At 52.3% G+C, this 22,587-nt stretch overlaps 1 protein-coding gene across 1 annotated transcript in view; it reads left to right on the top strand.

The window, feature by feature from the left end:
• Positions 1-16,106, top strand: part of ASTN2 (astrotactin 2) — a 354,284-nt gene extending 338,178 nt beyond the window's left edge. The window contains exons 21-23 of the mRNA XM_086475491.1: positions 7,648-7,748; positions 9,000-9,183; positions 15,869-16,106. Of these exons, the coding sequence (XP_086331617.1) occupies positions 7,648-7,748; positions 9,000-9,183; positions 15,869-16,106 (523 nt within the window). The remainder of the gene's footprint in view (positions 1-7,647; positions 7,749-8,999; positions 9,184-15,868) is intronic.
• The last annotated feature ends 6,481 nt before the right edge of the window (positions 16,107-22,587 follow it).

Raw genomic sequence — 22,587 nt, 5'->3', positions numbered from 1 at the left:
CAGCTGTAGCCGAGCTACCTTGTTTGTGCTCCCTGGGGTCGACCTTGTGTGTAGACATGCTCAGCAGTCTCCTGTGAGCCTCTCCTCCCTCTTGTCATCTCCCCAGTGGCACCCAGCTTCCAGGGGACACCAGCCATTGCCTCAGACAAATCTGGGTGCCAGGTAAGAAGGCATCTGATACTGCTTTAGTTTCTGTGTCTCGTGTCGTGCAGGGGTGCATGGCAGCTGTGGGGTTTGCCATACGTGCAGTGGGTGCTGCAGGACACCTCTACAAGCACAGTGGTGGGATGCCGTGAGACCAAAGTGGCACTGTCCCATACTGCACCCCTCCCTGCCCTCCTTCCTGACAGCTCCCATGAGAGCAACCGCACTTTCAAGTCAGTGGTTTTGAGTGTGGACAATGGCATCAGCTGCGACTCAGGGTAACCTTTCAGTGGGTTAACCCTGGGTGACTTTGCCAGGGCCGCCACAGAGCAGAGATGGACCCACAGCTGTGCAAGCCTGTCCCCAGCCCCGCAGCTGCTCCACCTGCCCTCACTGTCTCAGAAAGCAGGTCTCCTCTGCCCTTCTCCAGAGGTCTCCTTGAACAAGTAGCCTCTTACTCTGCAGAGCAGCCTGTGCTCATCCTTCTGCCAGGAGTATTTGATGGGCACTTTTTTATACGCTTCCAAAAGGCATCAGACACCTGAGGCATGTTGTGGCAGGTACATTTATTTACCTCAGTTTGACAGCTGTGGCCTGGTATTGTTGAGAGGCAGCTGTTGAAGGATGACGATTAGTCTCACAGCATTTGCTGCTCTGGAAATAAAGGTGTGAATTGTGAGAACAGTTTACTGGCAGTCTCATGTATTTGTGTAACAGCAAAGCTTCAATACTCCGGTGTGGCACTGGCGTTGATGCTAACCTGTTCCTTGATCATGCTGATGGGAGCAAGGTCAGTTGTCACAGGTGGTTAAAAGAAGCCCAGTTATAAAATGTACTTTTCTTGGGTGGTAGAACTGTGAGGAGAGCTTTCTAAAAGATAGGATTTTTTTTTCAAGATGGCACTACCCACTGTTTCCTTATTGCAGTATAGGCTCTGTGGAAAGGCAGAGCCAAAAGCTATGGCAATGCAAAACAGAAGACATCGGTCCTTTTGCAGAAGGGTATGATAAATAAGCAGCAATTCGCTGGATGGTGGTAGCAGGTTGGTGTCGCCTCCCCCAGTGCCTCTCCCCAGCGTGCAGGAGGCACCGAGCTGCTCAGAAACTCCTTTTCCACGACGAGCTGCCCCCTCTGTGCTGGCACAGCCTGAGGTCACAGCACAGTCCCTTGTGCCCTGCCCTGCATTCCTGCCAGGCTTCAAATGGCCTAACAGGAGCATCTGATTGCTGTAAGACTTGCGACAGTGCCAGCCCCAGGGAGACAGCACGAGGACATCCACTGCCCTGTAATGCTTAGCCCGAATCCCAAGCCTCCAGCAGGGCCTCTGCTAGGGATGCAGCGTGGTCAGCCTGGTGCCAGGGTACCAGCGTACCTCGCTGTCTGGCACTGTGGACTTGGGCACAGCATGAGCGATCAGCCTGAGGTCAGGGCCCAATAAATAGACCAAGAAATCCTCTCCTTCCAAAAACCACTCCCTGCTCATTGTCTGCTTGGTATTTGCTGCAGAGACTGGGGGGGGGGGGGCGGGGGGAGGTTGGGGGGGGCTGGTGGTGTTTGTTCTCATTTACCTTTCTTAATTATTTCGAATCACAGAGTCACCAATAAGCTGAGCTGCATTCCTGTGGCTTGTGTGAATGGACTGCTTTTTATTCGATGTGATTTCTTTGTAAATTGCAATGGTTTCTGGATTGGGAATGCTTGTGCTAAACACCCCCCCCCCTTTTCCGTGCTTGCCCAGACTGCTGCTGGCAGGCGAGCCCTGCTCCTGCTCCGTGGCTGTCAATGAAAGCAGCGGGGAGGCTCGGCAGGAGATGTACAAGCCCACAGTGCGGGGACAAGGGTGGGTGGGTGCCCACTGGCCCCATGGACAATGCACATGTGGCTGGGGGTAAGACACCTACAGCTCTGCTTCACCCCACAGCACCCCTGGGCTCCCCTGCCATGCAAGAATAGTGTTTCAGGGAAACTGTTTGAGTAAATTTATTGATGTTTTTAGCAGCCAGGAGATAGTGAGATGAAGGTCTGTTGCTGCTCACCAGACTGATGCTCTGCTATGCTCTGCTGTGAGTATCAGGACAAAGAAACACGCACACCCTCTCAGCCTCCCCACCTCTGGGCTGCCTCCAGTGATCCCCTCGCCTTGGTGTCTGGGAGCTGAAGGTGCTAAAAGGCTGGGAGAGAACAGTGTTTACTCATGGGTTGCCCGAGCTCAAGGGTGTGCACAGCGCTGGATGCGAGGAGTGTGTTCACACCCGCGTGCATTTGTTTGTGGCACCGTTCCTGGCTGCTCTGCTCTGCACGTGCCTGAGCGCAGGCCCAGCCCAAGCCTTGCTGGCCCCGGGTCCCTTGTGCCCAGTCTCCATGTTGAGATCACCAGGGAGGGGGGAGGCAGGGGTTGCCAAGAGCTGGTCCATTGAGGGCTTTTAAACAGAGGCCTCCGAATTGTTTTCCAGCTGGAACGGGAAGCGAGAAGGGCTGGCAAAGCGGGGTATGATGTGTGCGCGTCAGCCCGCTGGACCAGCCTCAGCGGCACGGTGCTGGTTGTGTGCGAGCCCAGAGACCCCAGGCTGTGCAGAAGGCATGGGTAAGCCATGGCCAGCCGGAGGGTGACAGCAGGACGTGCATATGACACCGAGGTGATGTGACCTCAGCCGGGTCAGGATTTGTGTTTTCGTGCTCAGCATCACGGGTGGTGGTACCCACGCTGCCAGGGGAGAGCGAATCCATTGCACCGTGGGTGTGACACCGGCCAGGTCTGCTCTGCGCCGAGCTGCTGGAGTAGCAGCAAAACAGAGTCTCGTGGCCACAGGAGCGAGGCGCCAAGCCCAGGCTTATCAGCCAAGCTCAAGCCAAGCCCTACTGGCAGAGGCATCCTCTGGTTGCACCACTTGGGAAAGCATGAGACGATATTTCTGCACGACTCTGGACTCTGGAGCAGCATCTCTGCCCTGTGCCCCATTTACGTGGGGCAGGGGTCTCCTTAGCACATCCCGGGTTCCACACAGCCGTTGCTTTCGGATGCAGCCAGCTACTCGTAGGCACCCAGTTACTTAGCACGGGTGTTTGGCAGCTGCAGGAGTGCTTATTGGACTTCTTATCAGACCCTTTTCTCTGAAGCCCAAAGGCTTCAGGAAGAGCAGTGCACAAGGCAGAACAGAAATGCCTGTGGTATCTCTGTAGGATATAAAGAAATCAGCTGCCGAGCTAAGGAAGGTCAGATGCAGGAGTCCTTATCTCCTTTCCCGCAAATAAGGATCATGAGTAAAGCACTCAAACATCATGAGCATCATGAGAGGGAGTTAAAAAAACATGAGCCAACGTTGTTGTCTATAAATAAATAACACATTATGGGGTTTCATTCTCAGCCTTATGGTCTCATGCATTTAGAATTTTGTATTTTGGGTTCCTTTTTTCTCTGCATTGAGAAAGGATAGGAACATGTTATATGTATATTTTTTTTTAAACACAACTGACAATCTTCCACAATCATTGTATTCCAGGAAACGAAGCTTTAACTCCCCCCTCCGCTTTCTCTTTCTCCCCCAAGATGCATCTTGAGCCTAGTGATAAAATCCAGGCTTCAGCCAACGTTGGGTGGGGCATCTACGAGAAAGGTGTGGTTGACATTTCATTAGGCTACATGTTAATTGCTTTCTATCTCTCTCTAAAAGTTCCTTCAGGTCCCAATAGGGTTGAATTTCGTAGAAAACATTTAAGTGACATTACTTTATAGGGCTTCATCTACTGTGTTTTGCCGCAGAGGTGGCAGCATTTCCAGGCATGGGGGGGCTGATGTCTGCCACAATCGTATGTGCTTCCAGTGGTGAAATACTCTTTGGAAGCTCTTTAGGCAAAATATATTGTAGTATGTCTAGAAAACCAAGGGTTCATGTATGATCTGGCTGGAGGCACGGGTGAAAAAGAGGATCAGCTGTGAGATAGTAGCAGGTAGCCCCAGGCTCCTTTGGAAAGTACAGGGAGAACATGAGAAAACATCACGGGGAAAGTTTATTGCTAAAAAACCCACTTCCAGGTTATGAAGGAGGCTCTGCCAGGTCGTAGCTACCATATGGCATTCCAGGTTGTCTGACATGGTTTCATGCACTGTGTGTGGGTCTGGGACCTTTTCGGTTCTGGCTTTGACTTTACCCCAGAGATCCCCTGCCTTGGGCAAAATGCTCAGAACCACTCTTTGGCCTCTTTTTTCTGTTGTACAGAGTATCCGGGTTGGCATCATCAGTGGCAGCTCCATCATCGTCAGTGGGGTCCTTGGCCCCAAACGCTTTATGTAGATGTCGGTACGGCAGGAGGATCTCCATGTAGCACTGCAGAGCTGGACCCCAGCCCCCACGTGCTCTGCATAGCTCCCTCTCTCCATTGAGCTCACTTCGGTTTTCCCCTTATTTGCTGTGCAGACATCCCCATCCCTCCCGTGCGATGGTGGTCCCTCTCCTCCCGCCGGCTGCCCTCTTAGTGCCCTGTTGGGTCCCAGGCTGGGCCTGTCCCTGCCAGCGGCTCGTCGCCTGCATCTGCCGGAGGTTTCTCTTAGATGCAGCCAGCAAGATCCGCCTGTTAATGCCGGGTTTACACTGAGCCACAGATCTTTGCACTCTCTTCTCTTAATTGTCTGTTTCCGGGAATAAAAGAAAAAAATAAACCCCAGCACTCTGCACAGTGCCATTAGCTGGCCATAAAAGTGTTTTGCTGCAGAGAGGCTGGGTGGTCAAGTGGTTTGAGAACAAGATTGGAAACCATCATCTCCCGAGTTTCCAAACTGTTCATGTCACTGAGCCTCGCCGGGGCACGATGCTTCACCCCATATGTCTCTGTTTACCATCGATAAAACAGGACTATTAATACTGCTGTGCTTCAGGGTGATCTTTTGAACCATAATTAATGTGAAAACCTTCTGAGATCACTCGCTGGAAGGAGCTAGAGAGGTGCAGAGGGCTGCGTACTGCCGGGGCTGCCAGCTTCCGCCAGAGCTCAATGTATTGGTGCTGATTTCAAAACATCTCATTCAGAGTGAATGGAAATGCAAAACTTTCCTCTAAGGTTCTTGAAAGAGGACTGGTTTCAGGTGAGGTAAAGCAATTATGTTTTTTCTCAAAAAAGGATTTTTAACCAGATCAAAATCACTTTGATTCTGATGTTTTTCCATTTACATTTTGTTTTGGGTTTTTTTCTTACACAGTCTGAAAAAATGATGAAATGAAGGGCTTGTTTGTTGATATATATTTTTTAACCCAGGCCTGACCAGTACAGATGCTCGTGCTCTGGGTGGCTGAGTGACTTTGTCTCTGTGTGTGCTGGGCAGAGGGGAAAAGTGCAGTCAAAGAGCTAACACAGGTCTTTAACATCGCCCAAAGGGGTGCATTAACACGCTGCCAAGCAGAGATGCTTCCTCCTGACCCCACTGGCGATGGAATAGATGATGTGGGCACTAATTGCTGAATATTACAATTGTGTTTTGATAAAAGTCTGCCGTTTTCCAAGGAAAGTGCTCTGGCACTGATTGCCTCAGAGCTAATGGAGCCTTACTGACTGAGCTGCTACGGGCAGAGCAGAGGTTACACATTAGCTGTGCTCACCCATTTAAAACAGAAAGCACAACAGCCGAGCCGCTGTGGCTAAGCGAGTGACCCCAGGATGGGGCTGGAGATCAGCTCGTAGCAGTAACCTGTTGTGAAGCCCTCTTACTGCTTGTTGTGCTGCTGAGCGCCTGGACGGGCAGCGGGACTCCTGGGGTCTCTGCCCAGCTTTCCCACTGCGGAGTTCCTTGTCTCGCTGGGGCGGAGGTCCCCCCACCCAACACTGGGTGTCCCTATTGCTGCTGCTTTCTGGACCTGGATAGAGGGGGGTTCATGCTGCCAAGCCTCAGAGACACATAACTTACCTGCTCACAGCAGGAGACTCCTTACTCACCTGGAACCCCTCAACCTTTGAAAGGAGGAGGAGGGCCGGTGGCATGTCTGGGATGGGATGAAAAGCCCTGAAGTTGGACTCCTGCCCTGGATTCGATATTATCCTATTGCTCTGTTGCTGTCCCTTAGTTATAGTGGGAGAACAGCCTGTGTGTGGTACTTGTGAAGTTGCACAGTGCGGACGTCCTTCGTGAGATGTTCCCACTCTGAGCAACATTCCTTGTAAATTAAGGAAAATGATGTCATGCCAAAGAATTAAATAGCATCTCCTTGGGTGAGCTCAGCGTGTGCATCCCCTGCATGCCTCAGCTTTGTGAACATGGGAGTTGTCCCTACACACAAGTGGGTTCCTTGGCAGTCTGCTGGCATCCTTTCAGACAGCAAGTATTGTGAAGGAGCTAATGCTAATTGCTCAGAGAGAATATGTCCTGTGCTGGGAATTGCTACCGTGCAAATGTCAGCTCTTATCAGCTGCATGTGGGGTATGTAGGGCCAGCGGGGAGGAGAGAGGGGGGCTGGCGGTGCTCGTGTGTGGAGTGAGGAAAAGGGAGGCATTGCTTCTGTCCCTGTGAAGGATGCTAAGGAGTTAGGACCATTCCTGAAGTAAACACACCTCAGGGTCTCGATCCTATTTAAGCTTCAGCTGCTTTTATAGTACTCTTTGCACTCACTTGCAAGAGCTGCTTGGTTTTACCTTAGGATAAGGAGCGGGACTGTGTTATTTCTCAGGAGCTGGGTACCCCGCCACCAGGCATCTCAGACCCCGAGGGGTTCGAGCCAGCTCCTGCACTTTGTCAAAGCCAGATTGAGTTTCCATGCCTGGCTCTGAGTGAATAAATGCGAACCAATGCCTTTTGGGAGAGTGGATGGAAGATTGTCGCCCCTGCTGCGAAGAAGCATTCTCAGTTTGGAGCTTTGATACTCTGACCAGGACTCTGAGCTCAGCATCCCGGGACATCCCATACAGCCACAGCCTGTTTGTTCAATGCTTCATCCAGCACAAAAGCCGTATTTTACTGTCAGATGCTCTCCATTAGCTTCAAGTGTGAAATGATCATTCCCACCCTTTTACCAACCCCACCCTGGTGAGGAAACGAGGGAGAAAACAACCTCAAGGGCCGTTCACAGGATGTGTACGAGCTGTCACTTGTCAGCACAGAGCCTGCTTAGGGCAGGAATTACTGCTCCGCTCTCAGGAGGGCCAGAGAGGAGCCCGGCTTGCAGACACCACAGCATTATAATGTTTGTATCGGTGCATGGCAAAGCAACCCCGGAGATGATGGCATCCTTCTGCAGTCCGGCGGCTGCAGGGTGCAGCCCCGCAGGGCTCCCAGGGACGGTGGGGGGAGAGGGAACGCAGCTGCATGGATGCTACGTGGGGACATGGTGGCCTCTCCTCTGGGTGCTCTCCTGGTCTAAGCCCAAGATCATCTCACATCTGCTTGAGATGCCAATACTGACTGATAGGAGCCTGGACCACATTTTTCCTTTCTCTTGTGAAGGCCGGTTCCCATAACAACCTGGCGGTATGGGACTGAGGGATAAAGACATTATTTTCCTTTTCCTTCCTGCCTTCCAGATTTACCCTCTATGCGGTAGATACACGAGGGAGACACTCAGAGCTGAGCACGGTCACCCTGAGGACAGCCTGCCCACTGGTAGACGACAGCAAGGCAGAAGGTCAGTGTTCAGGCACCTCGTTTTCCACGGCAGAAGACATTTCCTGCTAATTTTGCTTTTCCTCTATTCGTTGTACTCCTGCAAGCCCCTCCAGTCCCTCCTCTCCCAGTGTGAGGGCTCCTGTAAATTAACCCACGGGCATGGGGATGTTAATCTGGCGAGTGGCGACAAATGGCAGGAGTGTCCAGTAGCAAAGTCCCCTCAGCTGGGCAGCTGGTGGCCTCTGTGGTCCTGGTCCACGCGGTGCCACGGCATCCTTCCCCATGCACGGCCGTGGGAGCCGATCACATACATTTGACACGTGTCCCCTGGAAAAAGAGCAATCTCTTCTTGCGAAAGTGAGAGAGGCAGCCCTTGCTGGGCCAGGGCAGCAAGAGGTGTGAGGCACTCTTGGCTCAGGGTTTAGAAGGATGCTGGTGGCTGCTGGTTCAGCTCTGAAACAGAAACACAGATAAAAGCCCAACCACTTTTGCACGTTTGCATTTGAAACCAATCCCATTTGTTCTCTTACGCCCAGAGCACTTGGCTGCTTACAAATCTGAAAAGATTCCTCTAAGTGAAAGGCGGGTTACCTGTTTGCTTGCTTGCTTGCTTTCTGTTTTGAAAAGCACACAAAAGAAAGTTTTGATTAATGCTTTGTTCCATGTTATTGATAAGCATCCCCAGGAAAAATGACCAAACAGGAGGCTAAAAAGAAGGAAAGAAATGGAATTGTGTGCATTTTTCATTTCCAAAAAGAGATCCTTTTCTGCAGCAGAGAGTGCACCCTCTTGTTTAATACACCTGAGCTGCTCTAGTAGATGCCCACAATGATGGTGTGCTGTATTTCTGGCTGAAGTACCTTCCTGTTATAAACAGTGTTGTATTCTTCCCACCCTTTAGCATCATAGATGTGCAATTGCTTTTAGTTTGGTGAATCAGGGAAGAGCTTGCCTGCCCTACCTGGAAGGATAAGGCTGCGTCTCCCTGTGCTGGCAGCCCTCCGCCTCGCCTTCTCCCGGTTCCTTCATGGAGTATTGCTGGAGTCTTTGGGGCTGCTCCGCTCGTGCAGGGCACTCGCAGCAGGATGAGCCTGAGGAGCTGATAAATGCTCCCCAGGTCGCTAAGCCCTGCTGCAGGCAGCCCCAGGAGACTGGCAGCCATCCCAGCTGCCCGCCTCTCCTGCCAGCCCTGCCAAGGGCTTCGCTCCTCCTCTTCCTGTGCTGGCACCTTCTGGCTGTTCGTTAATCCCATCCCCCTGATCCTTTCCAGAGATAGCTGACAAAATCTACAACCTCTACAACGGCTACACCAGTGGGAAGGAGCAGCAGACCGCCTACAACACACTGATGGAGGTCTCCGCTTCCATGCTCTTCCGAGTCCAGCACCATTACAACTCCCACTATGAGAAGTTCGGAGACTTTGTCTGGCGCAGTGAGGACGAGCTGGGGCCCAGGTACCTGTCCCTTCCCTGCGTCCTCCCCTGTCCTGCCACCTGGAGCGTCCCTCTGCTCAGACACGGTGTGTGTGACCCTCATGGCCTTCTCCTTGTATCACCTCCACACCTGTACTCCCTGAGGACAGTCGAGGAGAGGACTGCTCCCCCCAGGTGTGGCTTTGGGCACCTGCTGCCTCCTCATGTGGTTGGGGACATGTGTGGCGGTGCAAACGCCCTGCTGCAGGGGGATTATTCATATGTGAAAGCAGATTTGAGCCCCTGGAAGGGCAGAGCTGAGGTGCTGGCGAACAGATTATTACTTGTGACTGTAGATTGACTATGTGATACCATCACAGGAGCCAACAATAGAGCAATCTATATGCAGTAGACTTGAGTCTTCCATATAGTGTGTTTCACGGACATTTCCTTTGAGTTATTTCTCTGTCTATCTGACTTGACATATATCTGTTCTCACAGTGGCATATGGTTGCTGTACAAACTGTAAATATTTCCAAAATTCCCTTTTCCAACTTCTGTCTCTCCCAAAAGAATAATTCAGCTTGCTGATGTAGGCACTAGAAAGGTCCTCCTAAATTTTAGCCCTGTGGTGCCCCTGACACCATGCAAGGAGGCCAGCAAGCCCACAGCACCTCGTCTGTTACCTATGTACAGCTTTATGATAGAAATATTTTCTCTTTACTATACATTTCATGCTCTAAGGAGGACTGGGAGAGGATTGTTTCTGGGAGTATAAAGAGCAACCTTTCTAGGGGGCTGCATCTGCAGCCCCCCAGTGTACAGTGAAAGGAGTGGTGCAACTGTACAAGATCACACGTACACAAACTACATTGCATCCAGGCGGCTGGCAGTGTCCTGGCAGTGTCCCAGCAAAGGCCAGACTGCCACCCAGCCCCTTGGGAAACACTCAGCCAGAAATGCTCAGAAGTAGCCGTATCACTCTGGACATCTTGGGATCTCTTACAGGAGTCAAATAGCCTTGATCTGCTTTGAAGCTTTTAAAGACACAGTTCATCCAGCGTCCTCATCTAACATGTTGTTCTCTGAGAAGCTGAAGCAGAGGGAGCTGGAGGAGTGGGGTCCTGCAGTCCATGAATAACGGGAAAAGATTTTCCTTCTTTTCCCCTTGCTTCTGCCTGCTTGTTGGACACGGCTGAGGATCTGCCCATAATACCAGGATGACAGCTCCTCACAACAGTTTACACCCCTCCTGGACATAAATCCAAGCTGGCCTGAGGCTTACCCTCCTCCAGAGATGACCTTGGTCATAGTTTCTTTGGTAGTTCATTAGCCTCTGGCACAGATCCATTCTCATCCTTCCCACTGCTTCCCTCCTTCTTTGATGACACTGCAGACTTGTTTGTCCTTTTCAGTTGTTCCTCTCTCTCTCTGAATCCCTGGGAACCATCAGCCTCTTCTTACACATCCGTGTGTCCTCTGTTACTTGAGATCCAACACACTTACTGAGGGATGCTGTCTAACCTGATACCGGCATCAAACCGTCAGATTTGCAAGGTGACATTTAAATTGCCCCTGTTGCCCGGCTCTGTACCAAGCCACATCTGCAGTCAGTGGTCAATCTGGCTGCTGTCTGTCTTCCTCACCGAGCCAGATGAGCTCCCAGCAGCGCTGGTATGCCTCTGTTCTGGTCTTGAGAAACACGCTGCTTGCAGCCGAGGGGAAGCATCTGTAAAGGCCGCGGCAGCCAGTGCCAGGCTCTTGACAAGAGCGAAGCTCTGCCGTGCAGCCGTGCTTCTCAGGGAGCTTGGACAGAAACGGAGGCACTGATCTAGCGGGAGGCGAGTGAGGATTTGCCAAGGGAGGCCATCTCATAACACGATTTTAATTGACGGACTGTTCTCCTTCCCAGAGGGACATTCATTTTCATACCTTGAAATGTTTATCAGATGAGCCTCAGCTTCACAGTAAATGTTCGCTCATAAAACTGAGCGACAAGAGGGAAGTTGATTGCCTCCGTGTAATAAATACATCACACTGGAGTCCTCGTGAGCCCAGTTTCCATGAAAGCCACAGGTTACTGCAAACAGCTGCTTGCGAGAAGACACACTGACAGCCAGATGTCCCAACCAGACCGTTTACATTAAGGAGACATTAAAAACTTAGCTCATAGGTGGCCCTAAACCAGGACAGTCTGTGGTGAGCAGCATCATGGCACCTGGCTTGCTTCATCCTGATAGTCTCCTTTAGCAACAACAACCGCTTTCCTGCTCCCCCCATTCCTCTTACAGACACCAAGTGAATCTCACAGAGTTAATTTGTTCCAACAAAACAGAAGAATCTGTCAAAACCAGTGAAGGTTTAATGCTACTGTGCGTTCAGACCTTTGGATCTGTGCAGCCAGAGTGCTCCCTGACACAGCAACGGGGAGATTTCTCTATTATTTTCTCTTACTGTGTTTTCAGGACAATTCTTATGACCACTGCAAACAGAGCCTGGCTTTTAGGAGGAGGCAGAACAAATAATTAAGTTAAAAATCTTCCTTCCATGCCCCTGCTTGTGGCTACCAGCAACAACGAGGTCAGGATGTGGCATTGGCCTGGGGTTCACAGCCTCTCCTTTGCTCGAGCAAGTCACCCAGGCAGGAGGCCGGGACAGCCGCAGGAGACGATGTGCATCTCCAGAGCAGCTGCCTTCTGGTACCGAGGGGGAATGCAATGTACTGATGGGAGGCTGTGATAAGAGGCCATCGAGTCCCGGACTCATTGTCCTCCCGTATGAGGATCTGACAGACCCAGGTCAGTTCTCAGTAGAGTGGAAAAATCTGAATTTATGACAGAATCACCCCATATGGGAACACAGCAGCCAGGCAGCCACCCTCTCCCTGATCTCATCCTTCCCTCCAGCCCAGGTATCATTTCTTCTTTGCTTCTTCATGACGGTTCATTCTTTTTTAGTATCTTCCTCCTAGGTGAGGTAGGGAGGGTTTTGCTGGCTCTGGAGATGTTTTCATCCCACTCCAGCCATCGAGGTGAGCGGTTGCTGTCCCCTGTGCAGCTGAGGGACAAACGTCCCTGCGGGAGCCCCCCTGGGGCTGGGCAGAGCAGGAGGTAACATGTCTCCTGCTCTTGGGCATGTCCTTGCAGAGCTGGGGCTGGCAACCAGGGACCTCAGTGCCCTGTCCCCTGTGCAATCACTGCACCACAGTCCCTTGCGGTGGGGCCACTGGTTCATGCACCAGGCCTCGGAAGGTGCCCCGGCAGCAGACACCCGCCCCCCTCCCCTTTCCCTCCCCATGCCACGAGGTACTGCAGAGGGAAGCAGCCATTTAGAGCCGTCAGTATTTTTAAATCCCCCTCTTCATCATTTATGACTGCGGCTGCGACCCCCTAAATCCGTCACGTAAGTGGAGACCAGGATCGGTCCCTGGCTGGCGCCAAGTTAAAACAACAGCCCCTGCAGCGGGCACGGGGCAGGTGGGAGGGCACCGCTGGCTCATGCCGACGTGGGGGCACCCCTTGTCTGGGCTATGGGGTGAGGGGGAAGGGGGTTGCTTCATCCCTTTGGGGGCTGGCAGCTTGGGGTCTGGCCACAGGCAGCCGTGAGAGTGACTCCCCCCTCGCTCGCTCCCCTGCCATCCTCTCCTGATTCCTGCCCTTTAATAAGGCAATAAATTACCGTTTCTGGCAGGGATGAGGTTGGTCAGCATTTAGGAAGATTTCATTTCCAGTATTTGAAAAGGTGGTCGTTCTGACCCGACAGCCCTCCGCAGGGAGCACTTGGGTAATACCCAGGGCTTGATTTATGGTGTTAAATTGGCAGCGCAAGAACTGCTCCAGTAATTTATTACCCAGCCTTCACGAAAGCCTCTCTCTCTTTCTCACCCCTCCCCTCGCTCGCTCTGTCTCTCTTTCCCCTTATTTTTTTTAAGAAGGAACAGCTGACAGCCGAAAGCTAAATCTAACATTTACACATGACTTCATTACCCCACTGAAATAAATGACTCAAGCAATGAAACCCATCAAAACTGGGGCTTTGGCATCGGACACCAAAAGTGAGGGGCCTGATTCCCTCCCTCCCCTTCACCCTGTCTCCTCCTTGACCACAGTGAAGTGTGTTTTCAGCATCCTTGTAGGGCCAACCCATCGTGTGCTGCATCCCACCCTTACACATCGATACTTTCCTGGGACTGACTGCATCAAGCACAACTGCAGATGCAGCAGGTGTGTGGAGACCAGCTCCACGAGGAGCACAGCCTCCTGCATGTGAGACATCGGCAGGTCTGGATGGTTTGACCCCTGGACTTCTTGAGCTGCTCCTCACACGTAGGAGTGTTTGTCTGGATAAGAGACCTGAGTATGTATCAGGAAGCAAGGACAACATGGTGATTTTTAGCAAAATCCAGAAGATCATGGAAGTATGGTGGAGCAAGTAATAAAAACTGGAAGGTAGAGAAGACCGAGGGAAATGGAGGCAAAGGCAGGTTGTGTGGGAGAGAAGTGAGAGACGGGTGAAGAAAGCTATGGAGGGTAGGAGAAAGATAAGTGGTGAGAAAGGAGAGGAGGAAGAGAGGAGCTTGGCCAGCAGACATGTGTAGGAACATGCTGGGGAGTCCATTCCTTCTGGTGTTAGGGCCAAGTTGTGGTTACACACACTGGGGTTTGCCTCAAGGGCTGGTCGTGGCCACTCATTGTCGCTTCCCTCTTGCTATGGCTGGGAAAGGCCTTGGGGCAAGCTGGAGTGGGAAGCACCCTGGGGGGACATCCATGGGTTGCTTGGTTGGCCTTCAGATGGACAACTTCCCCATGTCAGCACAGCGTTCAGGTTCATGGACACCTGCACAAGCACAAGCCAATGGGCTGGGGAAGGGTCAATATCCCCTTTTGGCAGTAGAGATGATTTACGATAAAAAAGGGTGACCATGGAGCTATGGCCTTAGAGAGATGATCGTTACCCTTTTTGAGGAGGGGGATATTCTGGCTAAATGCTCTGCTCTCATGCGCTGTCAGCTCACATAAAAGTCTGTCCTATGAGCTGACCGTGGGCCCTGTGATTGCTCAGCCTTCCCTAAAAAAAAAGGAGAATCAGCACAGATGTTATGAAAAAAATTTCTCAGCGTTAGGGTGGGTGAGCAGTGGAAGGATCACCAGCTCTTGGCTCCAAGAACAGGTTAGGCAGTTACACATCAAGGCAGGTTGATCCCAGCAAGGAAATGGCACAGATGATGCCTTTTGGTCCCTTCCAGCACCAGTGACTGATTTGCTGAAGTTTGTTAACTGTAGTGACAGTCACTACAGACTTTGATTTGCTACCGAGCTTAGCTTTAATCAGCCTTTACTGAAAGTGTATTAAGCCGTCATAGAACTTCATAACTTCTTAGCGGCTGGTGTCCAGCAGCGACGGCCCTGTTCTTGGCAGTGTGTCGCGTCTTGACGCACAGTGGGAGCACCAAGGTCAGTTGGCTGCTATGGAGAGTAGCATGATCAGAGGTATATACCACAGCTCGGCCTGTGACATCATTATTATATGTGTGTGTGTATAGGTAAGAGGCTGAAATTGCCTAGTCAGCCTTCTCTTTATAGATTAAATCAATACATGGATGCACGTCCAAGAAGGGACAACTCCTTCTGCCCTTCCCTTCCCCTGGAAAGCCGACCCCAAGCCTGTCACCCCTGGGGAGGAGCGGGGAAGTTTTCCACACGCAGCTGTGGAGGAGCAGCGGTTCCCTACAGCCTTTCATCCAGTCTTCCCGCTCTGAGGGGAGAGCTTTGTAGTCGGCTGGGGATGCCGAGATGCCCTCTGGCCTCCTGCCGCCGTCTCTGCCCTCTGCTGTGGCGCTGGGGTGGCTCTGGCCAGCCTGTCCCTGGCGTCCCGTCCCCGGGTGCCTGCGGGTGTGCAGCCACACTGGGCTCCCAGTGATCCCCCCCCGGCTGGGAGCTCACAGCCAGGGCTGAAACACCACTCAGCTTTCATAATCAAATAATCCCCATGTTTATGCCTCACTGACTGACAGCGCTGCCCCTGACATATCATTATCGGGAATTTACATTCCTGCAGGAACTGCAAAATCCCTTAGCCCCGAATCCAGAGCTTTCCTGTGGCACCAGAGGGAGAGGAAATAATCTGTGATCTTGAGACTTTCAGACCACTGAAGTAAACCCTCTTCCCCTCCCTTTGTTTGATTTAGCACTTTGCAGACTCCCACAAGGGGATTCTCGGTTTCTAACGGGTTTATTTTGTTTTGTCTTAATGTGTTGTGCTTTTATTCCTCGCTCTTCTAGTGTCAGTCCTTTTGGGCCATTTGCCTCCTGGAGAGTTGGGAAAACAGGAAGGGGATGGCTGGGCTCATCAGTCGGGAGCAGTAGGGTGCTGGGGGTCTCACCAGGGTACATGGGGGCCAGCTGGAGCCTGCCAGGAGCACGTGGTGATGACCGTCTAGCCAGGGGCAGACAGTACTCCAGGGCACCCAAGCTGCTCTAGTGGGTCAGACCTGAGGTCCTTCCAGCCCTGTTGACCTGGTGCTGTGAAATAGTAGATATACCCAGAACTTTTGGGCAAAACAGAGCTTCTCTCCACTTGAAGCAGGAAAGACAATGTCTTAGGCAGTGGGTCTCGTCTGTTCTTGTCACAAGATGGAGCTGCTGGTGGAACCCAGAAGTCCTGGCTCCTGGTCTCCCCTTTGCATTGCCTGCCCTGCTCTGTCTCTATCTCTGTTTGTCCCCTCCAGGAAAGCACACCTGATCCTGAGGAGGCTGGAGAAGGTCAGCAGTCACTGCTCGACCCTGCTACGCAGTGCCTACATCCAGAGCCGCACGGAGACCATGCCCTACTTGTTCTGCCGCAGCGAAGAAGTCCGGCCGCCCGGCATGGTCTGGTACAGCATCCTAAAGGACACCAAAGTCACGTGCGAGGAGAAGATGGTCTCCATGCTGCGCAACACGTACGGGGAGTCCAAGGGGCGGTGAGGGAAGGTGTGGGCCTGGAGCTGTGGGAGGCAAAGGGACTCCGAGGAGTCGAGGACTCGTGATGTGCTGAGTGGCTGGTGGGGTTCGGGGTCGGGTGGTGGTCGGAGGGGTGGAAGGGGACAGCGAGGCCAAACAGGACTTTCTCACGCAGATGGCAGAGAAACAAGGAATCAGCAAGTTGGACTTTAATTTCTTTTCCTTTTTTTTTTTTTTTAATTTTTTCAAGAGGAAAAAAAGAAATTACCTAATTTGACTCAGCATAAAAGCCTCTCCTTTTTAATCTTTTCTTACTGAATTTCCTGGACTACACGCTCCAAAACCCTGGGAGGAGGAGATACCCGCTCGAGGCCAGGTCCAGGCAGAGGGGAGCTGCTGGAGACAGGGTAACCCCCTCCCTGCCTGCCCTGCCCACTCTGCCTGCCCTGCCGCCGGGCAGGAGCTGTGGGGCGAGGGGCCCCAGTGCCGTGGTGGCCGAGGAGGCCAGGAGGAGGTGGCGCGGGTGGCCGGCAACACCGCGCTGCCAGCGAAGGTCCCGGAGGGGGATGCCAGGCAGGTGCCGGGACGCTGCAGGCAAGCTGGGCTTTTGTACCACTCCGAGCCGACGGACCAGCTCCGTGCGCAGCCTTCGTTCGCGGGGCTCCCGGCAGCTCGTTCTGTGCATTAAAGATTCATATCAAGTCCATCTCGCTGCCTCCTTGGTGTTTCTTCCTGACACTGTCTCACTGCCGCTTGGGTGTTCGCAGGGTTTCAGGACCAGAGAGGGCATCACTGGCAGCTGTCCCCATGCCGAGATGTGGCAGAGATGAGGGGCTGTATCTGGAAACTGGCACCGACGCCAAGGGCTGGATGCATAGAGAGGAGGTGAAAGTGCAGCCTCTTTGTGTAGGGTCCTGTCCCTCCCCAAAACCCAGCTCGGCCACCAGCCCCAGTGGGAACTAGAGGCGTGTGGGAAAACCCAAGAAGGAAGCCAGGGGCTAAAAAGACGTGGAGAATCTGGTTTCTTTTACTGTCAGATGTGGGTTAGGCTGGCCCGGAATCCCTGTGGGTAATGGATTTCTCAGCCTGGTAGCCAAACCAAAAAGTGCAGGAAGATGGCGGGGGGGTGGGTGGGTGATGGGGAAAACCAAAAAACAGATCAACTCAAAGCTATTGCTTTTTCCTTTTACAGCAAAACAATGAACCTGGAAGGTGAAAAGGGAACAGTGTGGGTTGAATGAATCAGTTTAGTCAGCCCAAAGCCAATAGTTTTATTTACTTTTTTTCAAGTTCTTTAACCCTTTAATAAAAAAGCAAACAAGCAGGAGGTGAATTTCAAAATGAAAATGTTTTGAAACCAAACAAAGGTGCAGGATTTGATGTGGAGGAAGTTCAGCCAGAGACCTTTTTCTTCTTGAGCTAAATCTATTTGCCTGATTTGCATCCACTCAGATAATTCTGATCGTTTCTCCCAAGCTGCTTTTTTTTTTTTCCTCCGTCTTTGGTTATGTTTTGTTTTCTTGAGCCACATTGACGTTGCACATTGGGAAGGCCTCCAGTACCTGGCCAAATTCCCACTGGAGTTCACAGAAAACTTTGCCTTGATGTAGCAGTCTGTGGAGCAAGAACCAAAGCATTGCAGGTTGCCTGAGGTCTTAATTTTTAAGCTAAATCCCTTTTTCTGAGGGATCTGGGCTGTGGCCACTGTCGCTGAGGCTTGTGCAGCACTGAGCACGAGGGCCATGGAGGGACCACGATGTCACATGTGTTAAAGCCTCTCTCAGCCCCCAGCACTGCTGCTGCCCATTAACCAGCCCTTTGCCCTTCAGAGGCGGCTGGTGGCCGTGGAGGCTGGTTTTGAGGATGACGATGACCATGACTTGCTGCAAACGAACATAGACTTTGCATTTGTTTGGCTAGAGCTGCCCAGCCCCAGCATGGCTCTCAGCACCCATCCAGCAATCTGTGCACCAGCCAGGCCTGGCGCAGGTCTGTGAGCTGCAGAGAAACTGGGGCTCACAGTTCTTGCCCCTCCTGAAACGGGAGACACCGGTGCAGGAGGAGGTGAGGCAATATTCGTTCAGCTTTGCTGTTGTGTAAAACAAAGCACAGCAAACCTCTTGAAGTGCAAATGTGCAGGCGTCCCGGCCGGTGCCCTGACTGGTGTTTCTGGCATCGTGGTGTTACACCAAGCTGCTCATTTCATGACATGGTAATGGTAATGGTAATACGCACTGCTTGGTGGGGCGGGGGGAACCCCTAAACAGCTCTTTGGAGCCACTGACGCAGATTAACCAGGATTGATCCTCCTGTCCCGGCCTCTGCAGAGCAGGCGGTGGCTCCATCGCCCCGCAGGACCTGTCCCCCAGATGCTCAGCAGGATGCGGCCCGCGCTGGGACTGCCAGGGCCGGCAGCGCCCACGCAGATCCCAGCTGGTCCCAGCGCCACGGTGAGCTGCTGCTAGTGCTGGGGACACCTCCAGGTGCTTTGAAGCCGTCTTGTTTTCTCAAGGCTCTGGCCTGCAGCCATGCCTTTCCTTGTATTTTACAAACATGGTGTTTTATTTTGGGGTTTTTTTGTTTGGTTTTGCTCGGAGATGATTCATTTCTCCTGAAAGCCCTGTGCAGTGTGTGCTGTGATGAGGAGCAGCTCTGCGGTTTCACTGCAGGCGAGAGCCGGTGTTGACCGACCTGATGGACAAATTGCTTGTGTTTTCTGTAACGCTGCTGATGGTGTGACAGGGCTAATGCTATTAGTGGGGTGCTGGGTGTTAGGACTAGGAGATGCCAGCCAAAATACAGGGTGGCTGACTGGATGCCCTTCAGCACATTTTTCTCCGCTCTGCTACAATGGACTCCCACACAGTGGTGTCTTTTGCACCTGGGACACCCATCCCAGCAGCCTCCCTCAGCAGAGCTTGGGGGGGGGGAGTGACAAAACCTGCAGCACGGGGCCGTTTTGCTGCTGACAGCGGTGGAAAGGAGACCTTCAACGCTGGTAACCCTAACCTCTGCTGGGAGCAAAACACGAGCAGCACAAGGACAGGCTGGCTGTCCCCCTGGCTCCGCGCTGCAGCTGTGTCCACTGCAACGACCAGGGCCTTGGTTCTTGCTGCTTACCTTGGAAGGCTGCTGAAGAGCTTCGCTTCGCATCCTTGGTGAGGCTGGCTATTGCACACAGGTACGTATACAGAGCAAGTTGTGTGTAAGCCTGTGTTAATATGTACACAGCAGGTGGAAGAGTCTAGACTCCCTGGCAGGAAGGCTGCGGAGTCTGATGGCTGTTAACCTGTCGAGAAGCGCACCTAGCTCCCAGATCAAAGCCAGAAGAGCCTTTGGCCAGTGATGCTACCCAGCACGGTGTACCCAAGCCAAACAAAACCGAGGAATTCATCGAGGTTACACATCCTTCAGCACACAGCTGAAAGGAAGGGTCTGTATTTTCTCCCTGGAAACTTTGGAGAATGTAACTCTCCAGCTTTCAAGATAAACAGTTGTAGTCACGGCCTAGCAATGCTGGCAGGCTACCTGTGCCCTGTAGTGAGTGCATACATACCCCTCGCCATTCCTCTGGCTCCCTTAGGGAAAAGGGATCCTTGCTCCAAAGAAACTTGCTGCTGCCCCAGGAGCTGGTTCCTCTTGCCAACCCGCACCCTGACTTTGCTGTGCCACTGGCTGGGCTTTGGCAGACCAGGGGCCAACGCCATCCTGGGTGGGGAGAGCACCAAGAGGTGGATGAAACCTGAAAAGTGAGTGGGGAGAGGGGCAAAAAGATGCCATCATTCAGGTTTAACAGGTAAACTAACCACATCCATTTGCAAAGCTGTAATTATTTGTCCAGTGGCATGAAGCAGGGAAGGGTAACCTGGCGTTAAGGGTTCCTGGATGGTGTCACCAGCTTTAGGATGAGTTCAGCTCAAAAGGAGCAACCTCCTTCATGTGCCTTTGCAGCGAGTGCAAGTGCAGGTAACGGCATCACTAGAGCAGTTGTAGGTGCATGCAGGGTGTCCCCTGTGCCCTGCACAGCCTGGCCCTGCTCCCACCACCCCTGCACCCCCCAGCACCCCATAAGCTCAGCACCAGGAGGTGGTTTCTCTGCAGAGGCTGCTCACTCTTCACTGTAGGTGTGTTCACACTCTTCCTTTTAACAAACACATTCACCGCCACTTTCAGCAGCCCTTGACCATCCCAGCGGGCACACGCCCTCCTTAAGGGCACCTCAAATCTGCCACTTGTTTGGCAGCTCAAAGCTGGTGACAGCCACAGGTCCCCTCCCAGGACTGCGTGGGGCTGTCTGCTCCCGAGGAGCAGAGCGGCCCTGAACAATCCCCATTGTCCCCACGGCCATTGTTCCCCACCGCCCTCGTCCCCAGCCGGGCTGCAGCTGGCACGGTGCACAGAGGGGCTGATTGTTCGGTTGCTGTGCCACTGATGACACACCACTTTGGGACAGCTTCTGCCCACAGCAAAGGCCTCCCAAGTCAAGTGCTGTGTTTGCTCCTTTATTTATTTCTTTGGTTTCTGCTTTTCCTCTTTTTTTAATTTTTATTTAATTTTTGCTTGGTTGGGTGAGGCAGGCTCTGCTGAGGCTGGGGAAGAAGCCAAGGGAGGGCCAGAGGCTGTTCGGCATGGACAGCCCAAGTCCTCTCCATCTTGGGGGGTGCCTGGGATGGACAAAGCCTTGCAGTAACACTAATGCTTAGCCCTGAGAATGCCCTGCGATGTGATGACTGCCTCAGCAGCCTGGGAGCTCACATCTTGTTGCACTGGGAGGTACAAACTGCACGCTGTACCTGCTGGGCCAGAGGCTGGATTAGCTCCCCAGAAGCTGAGCATCACTGTCGTGAATCAATTTGTGCATTGCAAGACACAAAGGAAAAGGTTTCTGTGTTGGTTTTTTTTTTTTTTTCTAAGCATGCTTGGCCTGTCTGCCTCCCCCAGCCTAGGTGGCCATGACATTAAGCCAGGAGGGACCATGGCTCATAGTCCCACCATGGTGAGGGGACATGCCCTGGGCAGCTCTGGCCTTGCAAGTGCCACTCCAGTGCTGGGCTGGGGCGGGAAGGCTTTGCCCAAAGGGCTCTCGGCAGCTCCCAAACACCAGGACACCGTTTGAGTCAGCGTGGTGCGCTTCAGCTTTGGCATTTCCTAAGGTGCAGTGGCGGTCAGGAGGCTTTAAGTGCTTGGGTGGAAAGTTTGAGCACTGCGGTATTAATAAAGTGTGCAATTAAAAGGATCCTCCTTCCCTGCTCTGCCCACCCTCCCGTCTCTCCAAGACTGTTTGGCCGCTGCTGTGTCATGGAGCCTTCACGTCTTGACGGCAACACAGCGGCGTCAGGGCTCAGGAAAGACCGTGTTATCGGGGTGACATTTTGAAAAGACCCTGCTTATTTTGAGCACATAAAGTTGTGAATAACTTCTTATCTGCAAAACAATATTACTTTTGTGAAAGCTGGTTTTAGCCACTAACAATCCTCCCCAGGCCTGGGAGAAGTCAGCCAAAAGATTCTCAAGACCTTTAAAGCTATTTTGACACAGTATTGCCTCACTTGTACTTAAAAAAATTTAAGACCCTGGCCCGTTGGCTGCATTTTGTCAGCGAACTTAGGCCAGTTGTTGACTTGAATGATGTAGGCAGCTGTTATTCCAATTCAGGGTAGAGGGAAAATGTGGGGCCATCGCAGTGTTGTGGTAGTTAATGAGCAGCAAAAAGGAGAATTCTGGCCTGGGAACAGCTCCCTTTTCTTCACCTCCCAGGTGTGTGTTTTAGAAACTGAAAACCTGCAGAAGTGGGGTGGAAAAGCCCAGGAAAAGATAGTGCTGGACCACAAAGCGTTCGCTGGGTTTGTGTGTCTCTGTGTGTGTGGGGGTGTGTGTGTGTGTGTCAGCAAGCGACCACGTGGGCACACGTCTGCCAGCCTACGCACCTGAACAGTCAACGTTCATTTGCTCTTCAGATGCCCTTGCTGATGTGGAAAGAAGTTTTGTTCTGTACTTGTGGGCAGTTTCCTTTATATCCCAGCCTTTCTACAGAAGCTTTTTTTTTTTTTTTAAGCCTCTGTGTCTTTTTGTCCAAATTGTTCGAAGTTGCTAACAGCTTCATTTTCCCATTACCACAATTACCAATGCCATACTTGTTTGAGAAGCTGTGGCTTTCAGCTGGGAGACAACATTGCCGTATGAATTCAGAGCAATTTCCCCAGCTTTCATATATAATTAATGCAGTCAGCTCCTTTTGATTTAATGCGGCCAACAGGAACCGCATCTGGTGTCACAAGTGCCTCGCAGTCACTTCAGTACATGGGCCTCTTGGAGAGGCTGGTGGCCCAGTCTGGGTGACTTTGAGTGTGTCACGAGACTCCCTGGGCTGGTCACTGCACAGCAAGGTGACTGGCATTACGACTACGGGGCTGAGATCCTAAAGCTGCCTTCCTTGCTAGTTCTCAGCCAGATTAAACATTTGCTGGTGGCCACAAGCCCTTTTGCCATCTCACAGAACGGTGGC

Source organism: Leptosomus discolor, chromosome 19, assembly GCF_034619465.1.
Source record: "Leptosomus discolor isolate bLepDis1 chromosome 19, bLepDis1.hap2, whole genome shotgun sequence".
NCBI lineage: Eukaryota > Metazoa > Chordata > Aves > Leptosomiformes > Leptosomidae > Leptosomus > Leptosomus discolor.
This window is presented reverse-complemented; position numbering and strand designations above follow the sequence as displayed.